The 12137-nt window shown below is 44.1% G+C and overlaps 1 protein-coding gene across 1 annotated transcript in view; it reads left to right on the top strand.

Moving 5' to 3' along the window:
* LOC106599045 (calsyntenin-2) overlaps positions 1 to 12137 on the top strand; it is a 284039-nt gene that overhangs the window by 222691 nt on the left and 49211 nt on the right. Inside the window, exons 6-7 of the mRNA XM_014190100.2 lie at positions 9490 to 9675; positions 11622 to 11879. Of these exons, the coding sequence (XP_014045575.1) occupies positions 9490 to 9675; positions 11622 to 11879 (444 nt within the window). The remainder of the gene's footprint in view (positions 1 to 9489; positions 9676 to 11621; positions 11880 to 12137) is intronic.

Below are 12137 nucleotides of genomic sequence, written 5' to 3'. Positions count from 1 at the left end.
GTCACACGGCTGGTGAACAAGCCTACACGGCTGGTGAACAAGTCACACGGCTGGTGAACAAGCCTACACGGCTGGTGAACAAGTCACACGGCTGGTGAACAAGCCTACACGGCTGGTGAACAAGTCACACGGCTGGTGAACAAGCCTACACGGCTGGTGAACAAGTCACACGGCTGGTGAAGGGCTGGTGAACAAGTCACCGGCTGGTGAACAAGTCACACGGCTGGTGAACAAGTCACACGGCTGGTGAACAAGCCTACACGGCTGGTGAACAAGCCTACACGGCTGGTGAACAAGCCTACACGGCTGGTGAACAAGTCACACGGCTGGTGAACAAGTCACACGGCTGGTGAACAAGTCACACGGCTGGTGAACAAGCCTACACGGCTGGTGAACAAGTCACACGGCTGGTGAACAAGCCACACGACTGGTATACAAAGACCAAGGTCAGGCTCGGATTGGGGCCACCTGATTCTTGACCAACATACCTTCCTTTACTTCTCCCAAAATGGTTGCAGGCATGTCTCTTAGATTCTCTGCGGTCGCATTGGACTGTTCTTTCCTCCGTCTCCACCTTATGCCACAGCAGTCTGCTTTCAGGGAAAAAAGGAGCTCTCATCATCCCCGTGGAGGCTTATAGCTACACTATCACACTCCTGGCTCTGGATCTTACAGTCCTCCTCAACTCGACTCTGTTTACCCGACCAATCCAGGTCAATGGCCCCTGTGGAGAAGGGAAGAGGGGATACAGCGGCATTCTAGACACAGAGAGAAAGAGAGAGAGAGAAGGATAGATAGGGGAGAGAAGAAAGGAGAGGGGCTTTTAGCATATCCCGTTTTAAAATAAAGCCTTTTAGTGTCTTGGGAACTTGCCTGGATCTTGTCTCGGACTACTGTAGCATGTGCTGAGTGAAAGCCTTTATAAGCGGACAGGGTCCCCCACTGCTTCCCTGTCAGATGTCAGTAGGCCACGTCAGGAGAAGAAAGGCTGGGGAGACAGAGAGCAGGAACATGCGCAGGATATTTCACCTTCACCCAATTGGAAGAAATCACTCCTTTCTTAAAAGGGCAAACAATGACAGAATGGCCACACCTCCACTGTTTTGGTTAAAAGCTGAGGGATGGATGCAAGGAATGACCATTGATGATATAAAAATGATAGTTTTAACCATGTTTTAAGGCTATACAGCGTTTGTTTAGAATTACAATGTTTACAAACAGTAGAGTAAAACAAGTGTATATTTTGTTTTCTGATTGACTAAGTTTTAGAGGCATTTACAAGTTATATTCTTGAAGAACCATTGGGTATATACATTGAGTGTACAAAATATTAGGAACACCGTCCTTATATTGAGTTGTACCGCTCCTTTTGCCCTCAGAACAGCCTCAATTCCTCAGGGCATGGACTCTACAAGGTGTTGAAAGTGGTCCACAGTGATGCTGGCCCATGTTGACTCCAATGCTTCCCACAGTTGTGTCAAGTTGCCTTGGTTTGTACACTCAGTGTATATATTTAATGTAAAAGTCCAACAACTGGATGCAGCAATCGCATATTGCACCTTTAAAGACAGTGTGTGATTCCTCCTGCTGTAAATGTGGCTTGAAATGTGTCCAGAGTTGTTCCATTACCTGGGTGGAGGCTCACACAGTAGTGGGGGATGGCTTGATACTAAAGGGCAACTCTCCATGAGACACTCCACTGTAAATGTCATCCTCAAATAAAGCTGTACATTTTTTTTATCTAATAGTCCTCAATGTCATGGCAACGGTACATACTGCAAAGTACAGTACAGTCACATTCCCACCATCTTTGCATCATCAGTCCTCCCCTCGGAGCAATAATAAATCTGTTATACTCACACAAAAGCTCTCAAATGTCTAATAATTCCAGCCATAATCCACCATAGGCTAGCCGTTAACCTTACATATATCAAATAAAATAAAATTGTATTTGTCACATGCGCTGAATACAACAGGTGTAGACCTTACAGTGAAATGCTTACTTACAAGCTCTTAACCAACAATGCAGTTCAAGAAATAGAGTTAATAAAATATTTACTAAATAAACAATCTAATCAATCACAAGGTAACACAAGAAATGTGCATAACAATAACGAGGCTATATACAGGGGGTACCGGTACAGAGTCAATGTGCGGGGGTACAGGTTAATCGAGGTAATTTGTAAAGTGACTGCATAGATAATAAACAGCGAGTAGCAGCAGTGTAAAAACAGAAGGGGTGGCCATTTGTAAATAGTCCGTGTGACCATTTAATTACTTTAGTTGTTCAACAGTCTTGTGGCTTGGGGGTAGAAGCTGTTAAGGAGCCTTTTGGTCCTAGACTTGGCGCGCCGGTACCTCTTGCCTTGCGGTAGCAGAGAGAACAGTCTATGACTTGGGTGGCTGGAGTCCTTCCTCTGACATCGCCTAGTATATAGGTCATGGATGTCTGGAAGCTTTGACGAAGTGATGTACTGGGCCGTACGAACTACCCTCTGTGGCACCTTCCGGTCAGATGCTGAGCAGTTGCCATACCAGGGAGTAATGCAACTGGTCAGGATGCTCTCAATGGTGCAGCTGTAGAACTTTTTGAGGACCTGGGGACCCATGCCAAATCTTTTCAGTCTCCTGAGGGAGAATAGGTGTTGTATTGCCCTTTTCACAACTGTCTTGGTGTGTTTGGACCATGATAGTTTGTTGGTGATGTGGACACCAATGAACTTGAAACTCTCGACCCGTTCCACTTCAGTCCCTGTTCGGCCCTCCTTTTCCTATAGTCCAAGATCAGCTCCTTTGTCGTCCTGGCATCACACTGCTAGGTCTCTGACCTCCTCCCTATAGGCTGTCTCATCATTGTCGATGATCAGGCCTACCACTGTTGTGTCATCAGCAAACTTAATGAGGGTGTTGGAGTCGTGCTTCGCCATGGAGTCGTGGGTTAACAGGGAGTACAGGAGGGGACTGAGCACGCACCCCTGAGGGGCCCCAGTGTTGAGGATCAGCGTGGCAGATGTGTTGTTGCCTACCCTTACCACCTGGGGGGGCGGCCCGTCAGGAAGGCCAGGATCCAGTTGCAGAGGGAGGTTTTTAGTCCCAGGGTCCTTAGCTTAGTGATGAGCTTTGTGGGCGATATGGTGATGAACAGCATTCTCACATAGGTGTTCCTTTTATCCAGGTGGGACGGGGAAGTGTGGTGTGCGATTGACATTGCGTCATCTGTAGATCTGTTGGGGCGGTATGAGAATTGGAGTGGGTCTAGGGTTTCTGGCATGATAGTGTTGATTTGAGCCATGACCAGCCTTTCAAAGCACTTCACCGACGTGAGTGCTACTGGGTGGTAATCATTTAGGCAGGTTATCTTTGCTCCCTTGGGCACAGGGACTATGATGGTTTGCTTGAAACATATAGGTATTACATACTCGGTCAGGGAGAGAATGAAAATGTCAGTGAAGACACTTGACAGTTGGTCCACGCATGCTTTGAGTACACGTCCTGGTAATCCTTCTGGCCCCGCGGCTTTGTGAATGTTGACCTGTTTAAAGGTCTTGCTCACATTGGCTACGGAGAGCGGGATTTCTTATAAGCATCCGGATTAGTGTCACGCTCCTTGAAAGTGGAAGCTCTAGCCTTTAGCTCGATGCGGATGTTGTCTGTAACCCATGGCTTCTGGTTGTGAAATGTGTGTACGGTCACCGAGGGGACGACGTCGTCGATGCACTTATTGATGAAGCCGGTGACTGAGGTGGTATACTCCTCAATGCCATTGGATGAATCCCGGAACATATTCCAGTCTGTGCGAGCAAAACTGTCCTGTAGCGTAGCATCCGTGTCATCTGACCACTTCTGTATTGAGCAAGTCACTAGTACAGTGAGGGAAAAAAGTGTTTGATCCCCTGCTGGTTTTGTACGTTTGCCCACTGACAAAGAAATGATCAGTCTATCATTTTAATGGTAGGTTTATTTGAACAGTGAGAGACAGAATAACAACAAAAAATCCAGAAAAACGCATGTCAAAAATTTTATAAAATGATTTGAATTTTAATGGGGGAAATAAGTATTTGACCCCTCTGCAAAACATGACTTAGTACTTGGTGGCAAAACCCTTGTTGGCAATCACAGAGGTCAGACGTTTCTTGTAGTTGGCCACCAGGTTTGCACACATCTCAAGAGGGATTTTGTCCCACTCCTTTTTGCAGATCTTCTCCAAGTCATTAAGGTTTCGAGGCTGACGTTTGGCAACTCGAACCTTTAGCTCCCTCCACAGATTTTCTATGGGATTAAGGTCTGGAGACTGGCTAGGCCACTCCAGGACCTTAATGTGCTTCTTCTTGAGCCACTCCTTTGTTGCCTTGGCCATGTGTTTTGGGTCATTGTCATGCTGGAATACCCATCCACGACCCATTTTCAATGCCCTGGCTGAGGGAAGGAGGTTCTCACCCTAGATTTGACGGTACATGGCCCCGTCCATCGTCCCTTTGATGCGGTGAAGTTGTCCTGTCCCCTTAGCAGAAAAACACCCCCAAAGCATAATGTTTCCACCTCCATGTTTGACGGTGGGGATGGTGTACTTGGGGTCATAGGCAGCATTCCTCCTCCTCCAAACACGGCGAGTTGAGTTGATGCCAAAGAGCTCCATTTTGGTCTCATCTGACCACAACACTTTCACCCAGTTGTCCTCTGAATCATTCAGATGTTCATTGGCAAACTTCAGACGGGCATGTATATGTGCTTTCTTGAGCAGGGGGACCTTGCGGGTGCTGCAGGATTTCAGTCCTTCACGGCGTAGTGTGTTACCAATTGTTTTCTTGGTGACTATGGTCCCAGCTGCCTTGAGATCATTAACAAAATCCTCCCGTGTAGTTCTGGGCTGATTCCTCACCGTTCTCATGATCATTGCAACTCCACGAGGTGAGATCTTGCATGGAGCCCCAGGCCGAGGGATATTGACAGTTCTTTTGTGCTTCTTCCATTTGCGAATAATCGCACCAACTGTTGTCACCTTCTCACCAAGCTGCTTGGCGATGGTCTTGTAGCCCATTCCAGCCTTGTGTAGGTCTACAATCTTGTCCCTGACATCCTTGGAGAGCTCTTTGGTCTTGGCCATGGTGGAGAGTTTGGAATCTGATTGATTGCTTTTGTGGACAGGTGTCTTTTATACAGGTAACAAGCTGAGATTAGCAGCACTCCCTTTAAGAGTGTGCTCCTAATCTCAGCTCATTACCTGTATAAAAGACACCTGGGAGCCAGAAATCTTTCTGATTGAGAGGGGGTCAAATACTTATTTCCCTCATTAAAATGCAAATCAATTTATAACATTTTTGACATGCGTTTTCTGGATTTTTTTGTTGTTATTCTGTTTCTCACTGTTCAAATAAACCTACCATTAAAATTATAGACTGATCATTTCTTTGTCAGTGGGCAAACGTACAAAATCAGCAGGGGATCAAATACTTTTTTCCCCGACTGTATTTCCTGCTTTAGATGTTACTTGTAAGCAGGAATCAGGAGGATTGTCACAGGCGTCGAAAGGATTAGACCAAGGCACAGCGTGAATAGTGCTCATTCTTGATACTTTAATGAGAAACACTTTACAAAATAACAAACGACCAACAGTTCCGGCAGGTACAATAACTAAACGGAAAATAACCACCCACAAAACCCAAAGGAAAACAGGCTGCCTAAGTATGGCTTCCAATCAGAGACAACAAAAGACACCTGCCTCTGATTGGAAACCATACTCGGCCAAACATGGAAAACGAAACATAGAAATAGAAAACTAGAACAAATTCCTCTAGAACCAAAAAACCCCAAAACACACAAAACAACCCCCCTGCCATGCCCTGACCATTCTACTATGGTAAATTACCCTTTTCACTGGTCAGGTCGTGACAAGGATAGAATTATGGTCAGATTTGCCAAATGGAGGGCGAGGGAGAGCTTTGTTTGCACCTATGTGTGTAGAGTAAAGTTGATCTAGAGATTTTTTCCACTGGTTGCACATTTAGCATGCTGGTAGAAATGAGGTAAAACGGATTTAAGTTTGCCTGCATTAAAGTCCGGCCACTAGGAGCGCCGTTTCTGGATGATCATTTTCTTGTTTGCTTATGGCCTTATACTGCTCATTGAGTGCGGTCTTAGTGCTAGCGTCAGTTTGTGGTGGTAAATAGACGGCTACGAATAATATATATATTAACTTTATTGGTAGATAGTGAGGTCTACATTATCATGAGATATTCTACCTCAGGCGAGCAATTCCTATATAATCATTAAAATAAGATGAAATGAGGCATTAACATATTATGGCTGTATACTTCATAAAGTCATTTATTTGACCTTAATAAAGGCACACATGAAATGAGTATGATTTGTGTAATTGAATAGAATGCATATTGAAATCAAAGCTCTACTTGAAATTGGTGCCTGCAAGATTTCTATGGCCTTCGAGACAATGCTGTTAGTATATTTTCATTACCAGGATAGATAGATATTTTATTGTTCTCACAAGAGGAAATTAAAACATGAGTATAACTCCCAATTATAATCACAGGGGTGAAATAGAGAAATTCCTGCACCATTTCTTTTGCCAGCCAACGCAGGTTGGCATTTATTGTAATGAATTTTGCCCTGGAGGTAGCTCTGCAGAGTGGTCATTTGCTGGCACAGGGCAAGATTCATGACAATAATCCTGCTCCAACAACATCCTCTCTCTGTCTGCCTCTCCCTGGTCATTATTTTCTCTGAGTGTTTGACCTTGAATATATCAAGGAACAGACTCGACAGCTGTCAACTCTCTGCTCCACACACAGTAATAAAATGGCCATTACGGCTTCCTAGACTATAAAGAAGACCGGGTGCGGCGCACAGATACATATGGAGGGTAATCGAAATATAAACCGGGTGACAAAGATGACAGACTAAGCCGTGGGGTGGGGAGAGCTTCCCGCAATGGAGCTGTCATGTTCTTTAAGCATGTAATTCTACTCTCACGTTCTGTCTTCCACCATCGCTCTCGTTCTCTCTCTCACACTACATCTACCTTCTCTCTATCTGCCATCTTTCTGGTCATATGCTACCTATCATGGTTGATCTTTACAGCCGCCCATCCCATTCTCTCGCCATTTTCTGGCAATCTGTTATCACTTTGTTCTGGTAGAGAACCATCAACGTCACTCTAGACTTCTTTTGACGATATTGCCTTACCACTTCAAATGTATTCTTATTTTATTCCACTTCCACACTCCTTTTCTTATTCTACTGTTCGACTTAATTTCAGATTCTATTACCCCCAATTCTGCGATTCTTCTGGCCCAATCAGCAGAGGCGATTTGACTCTCATATTGCCTGTGGTGGTGAAAAGGCCTGCTGGGGAGTCCCTGCTGGGGACTCCCTGCCTGGTCTACACATCCCTTTGATAAAGACACTCTCTGAAGTAGAATATCTTACCTGGAGTAAGCTGAGCTTGGTCTGCCAATCAATAATATATTTTGAGAGATGCCTGTAATTAAATGTTGTTTGTGACATAATTGGGCAGTGATTCATGTCAAATGAATCCCTTTGTGGTGATATGTTACCGTGTTCGTTAGCATTGATAGCAAAATTTGTCATTGTAGCATTGTAATGTTAGCTACATGACACTGAGTAGTCAAACACCTGAATTCAATTTAAGCTCACACAGGACATCCTTTCATTCTTTTTGTCTCAGGTAAGGGTTATTGGTTTGATTTGAAAGGCCATCCCAGCTAGCAATGAGGAATCGGCCCAGATGCGGCCCTCTTCCGGGGGGCAGGAACTGATTGAATTGGCCCGGAATCGGGTGTCGGACTCAGCCCGGAATCAAAATGAATGACTGCCCAGAATTGGCCAAAGTACATCGGGCCGTTTCCGTCTACCGGAATTCAGCCAACTCTTCCGGGAATCTTACCAGAATCCCCCCAGAAGCAGCCCGATGCAAATGTAAATAAATGTATACAAAATTACCTGATTTAGTCATTTTTACTATTATACATTTTATACATGGAAATTTTAACCACCCACAAAAAAAACAGTTTGTGTCAGAGAAAACATCATACACCTGGTGATCGTGTCAGCGTGCATGCGCCTGGCCCACCACAGGAGTCGCTACAGCATGATGGGACAAGGACATCCCGGTCGGCCAAACCCTCCCCTAACTCGGACAATGCTGGGCCAATTGTGCGTCGCCTCATAGGTCTCCCAGTCGCGGCCGGTGTCTTGAACCAGCATCTTTAGCAACGCAGTTTGCATTGCGATGCAGTGTCTTAGACCGCTGCGCCACTCGGGAGACTCCATCCACAAAGTTTTTAATGCTCATCAATTGCCTTGCACAAAGTATCAAAATACTAAAATACGATACAGGACTATACAAGAATTTCATTTAAATGTTAATTGCAGTTTTTGATCACAGAAACAATGAGAAAATATGGAAAAATGAATTATGAAATGTTAATTATATAAAGCAGCCCATTTAATCATCTGCCAGAGAGTAGCCCCAATCTGCCCGAGCCCCAAGTATTACATTTGGGCCAGATAACGCTCACCGGAATCGGCCCGAGCCCCAAGTAATACATTTGGGACAGATAACTCACACCGGAATGGCCTGAGCTCAATCCCTGCATCCTAGCCATAAGTAATACTGCTGAAGGCGGCACTGAATCGGGCCACATGATGTCGGCTGAGTCTGACTCTCAGCCGAGTGCCCCGAATTTCAGCCGGAATCAGCCCAGATCCACTGTGCTAGCTGGGATGATAGCAGATCCCTGTCATGCGTGTCGCCAAAACAGCTGTGTGACATGGATTAGCAAGCACGGTTGGTTAGCGTAGCATAGCCTCCTGTATCAGAACCTCACTTCTTCCTAAGCTCCTTGGTGTGTGAAGTCACCTTTCAGCTTTAGTGAGGTGTGCTCCGTGATGCCTTCAATTCAGAGGCATTAAGTGGAACCCTTTGCCTCTGTAGTATTGTCGCTGTGGTTGAGCTAGCCTAACGAAGGATACGACCTTCATGCAAAGTGAATACTAAACCAGAATGGTATATAACTATATATGCCATTCAGCAGACACCTTTATCCAAAGCAACTTACAGTCATGCTGGCATACATTTTACATATGGGTGTCCCCAGGAACCAAACCCACAACCCTGGAGGGGCAAACACCGTGCTCTACCGACTGAGCCATACAGGACCAGAAAAAGTGGTAAATAATATAACAGTAGGAGAGACTGAATTGGCCAGTGGCTGAACGCATTTATCATTTCTAGGTGATTTATTTAATTTAGTTGTTCTGTTTTAGAAGGAATAAAAACATTTATATTTTGAAATGTTTCTGTCTAAAGTAGCAAAATGATGATAAGAGTTCAGTGTATTGTTGTGCTAACAAGCTAGCCTTGGGATCTGAATTAGCCTTCTAATTATTTGGACAAATTCATTTTCTATTGGAATAATAAACTACAATAATATTCTACTCTCTTTCTCCCAGGCTGGAACAAACAAGTAGACTACGAGCCCGGGACAGGAAGTAAGCAGCTGTTTCCCAAGATGCACCTGGAGACTTGTGACGGCCCATTGTCGGCCGTGAGAGCAATGGTGGAGCTGCAGACCAGCCACATTGGGAAGGGCTGCGACCGAGAGACCTACTCCGAGAAGTCCATGCAGAAACTCTGTGGTAAGCCAATTAATAAGGAAAGAGAGGACAAAAGAAAACAATAAAATGTACCTATAACATTTCAACCTGTGTGCGGTTACATAATGTGTCATTCATAATTACACTTGTGACTAGTGAAGTCATACAGACAATTGCGTCCCATTAGTTGTCTCCAATTATTTACTCTAATTTCACATTTTCTGCCTCGTTGATTCCCACCAATATCTAACAGTCAAATTATAAACAAGTAGAGGTATTTAATTGTAATTTGTAACACATAGGAAAGTGTATATTAAATCAACCTTATGAATCATTTTTATAAATAAGTGAAAATGTTCATTGTGAAGAGTTGAACATGTGAAATGTCTCAGATTTGTACTATATTTCTTCCTTGGATTTATTTTCCTGTTGTGTAAAACTGAAGCGTGGTATGGTTGGTTTGAACAATTTAATATGCTGCAATAACAGTTCATTGGTGGACTCTAGTCTAAGTCTTTAAGTGTTTGTGTAATGATGGCTACACAGGCATACTTAATATCCTCATATTCTCATTTGGATTTCCATACTTCTTTAGTATGCAAAGTGATTTCCATACTTCTTTAGTATGCAAAGTTTGCAAGCCAGGAACTTTTCCAAAGCTCAATAATCATTATCTAATATGCAATAAAACACATTGTACATTTTTTTTATTAGTCACACTTTATTTGGATTTCCCATCTGCAGATGCTCTACAGATGTTCATGCTAGCAACAAACTATCTGTTGACAAGAAACTGCTTGCTAAGGTTACGGTTAGGGTTAAGGTTACGGTTAGGGTTAAGGTTAGGGTCAGGTTTAGAATAAGAGTTAGAGTAAGGGTTAAGGTTAGGATCGTTAGTTACTGAGTATCTAGAAATGGTCTATCCAAATAAAGTGTTACCTTTTTTTCTGAGCAACATTGATTTCTGTGAGAGTACAAATATCGGTATACATACTGTAAATAGAGTGCACAGATATTGCTCAAGAGGGCCACCATATTATTTTTAGAGCCCCTTAAAGGTAAACAAACAACATCCTATGGCCCATTATGAAAAGTTTGTTTAAAAAAAACATACTTTATTTCCTAAGCAGAGAAAGGTTGAAGGTGTGATGTATTCATAGTTCCCATGGCCAGACGTGGGCTGGTCGAAACAGATGAAAAGAAGAGAGGGGTCATGGATTTGACAAGCCCTCTGAAAACTGTACATAGTGAGAGTAGAAGACTGAATCTCATCAACTTCTCACGATCACATTGAAAGCCCTGAGAGAGTTAAGGCCTGGGTGTGTATTTATGCTGGCCTATCAATTGACAGACATAAATGTTGTATAGCTTAAAAGAGCCAGCTTGTTTCTTCTGAAGGGTGGGCCGGGTGGGAATTTGGTGGTGAGAACCAAGGGTCCTAACAAACTGGGTCATTCACCACTCATAGGCATCAGACAGTCACCCCTTGTGTGACATGGAGAGGGTGGTGCTGCCAAATACCTTAACCACAGAAAACTGGTCAGTTCGCAACAGTTCCACATCCTGTTTCTGTACTGTTGCGTTCTAAACTCACTAAACTTCCAAACACCCTGCATGGACATTGTAGGATTAGAGGGTTTTAGATAACTTCCAATTCAAACATTAGAAATACTGTGTCAGTAAATGTGTACAGTACATCCACTGTATATCAACCATATACACACTATTTCATGTGTATATCTGTTCATTTTCTAATAGCTCTATGCTCACTCTACCTACTTGTATGTAAACTTTATTTAAACTCTGTTGTCTGTATTTTGTCTTTCACTAGCAGCACCATATCACCAAGTAAAGTTCTGAGTATGTGTAAATGTACTTGGTGAATAAAGGTGATTCTGAATCTGATCAGTTTCCTTTTAACCTGGTGTCATTTTTCGTGTGTGAGGATGTCACCGACTGATTATACTCGTTTTCAATTCCTCCTCTAGGTGCAGCGTCCGGCAGCACGGACCTCCTCCCCGCCCCCAGCGTCTCCACCAATTGGACGGCCTCACTGCTGACGGACAGCGGGCGGGACAGTGACCTCATCTTCAACTTCGACGGGCGGCAGGCGGCCAACGTGCCAGAGCGGGTGGTTCCACAGAACCTGACTGACCAGTTCACCATCGCCACGTGGATGAAGCACGGGCCCAGCCCCGGTCTGAGGGCCGAGAAAGAGACCCTGCTCTGCAACTCCGACAAGACCGGTGAGAACAGGAAGGGGTTGAGTTGGGAGATTTGGTCCATCCTAGGTCATTGTTCATGAAATCAGGATTTTATGGTGGTGGATGTGGTGAGGCTTTTTGTTTCCTGTCACGTGATTTTGAGAGAAAGTCAATGTAATTTTACAGCTACCATTTATGGTTTAGAAACCCAAAAACGAACCAAAGACCTTTAGCTACTATTTAATATGATGATTTCAAAAGGTGCGTTGTAGCACGGTAGCAAATGCCGTCCAACGTCAG

The sequence above is a fragment of the Salmo salar genome, chromosome ssa03, assembly GCF_905237065.1.
Source record: "Salmo salar chromosome ssa03, Ssal_v3.1, whole genome shotgun sequence".
Taxonomy (NCBI): Eukaryota; Metazoa; Chordata; class Actinopteri; order Salmoniformes; family Salmonidae; genus Salmo; species Salmo salar.
The sequence above is the reverse complement of the archived record's forward strand: the minus strand, read 5'-3'. Positions and strand labels throughout refer to the sequence as shown.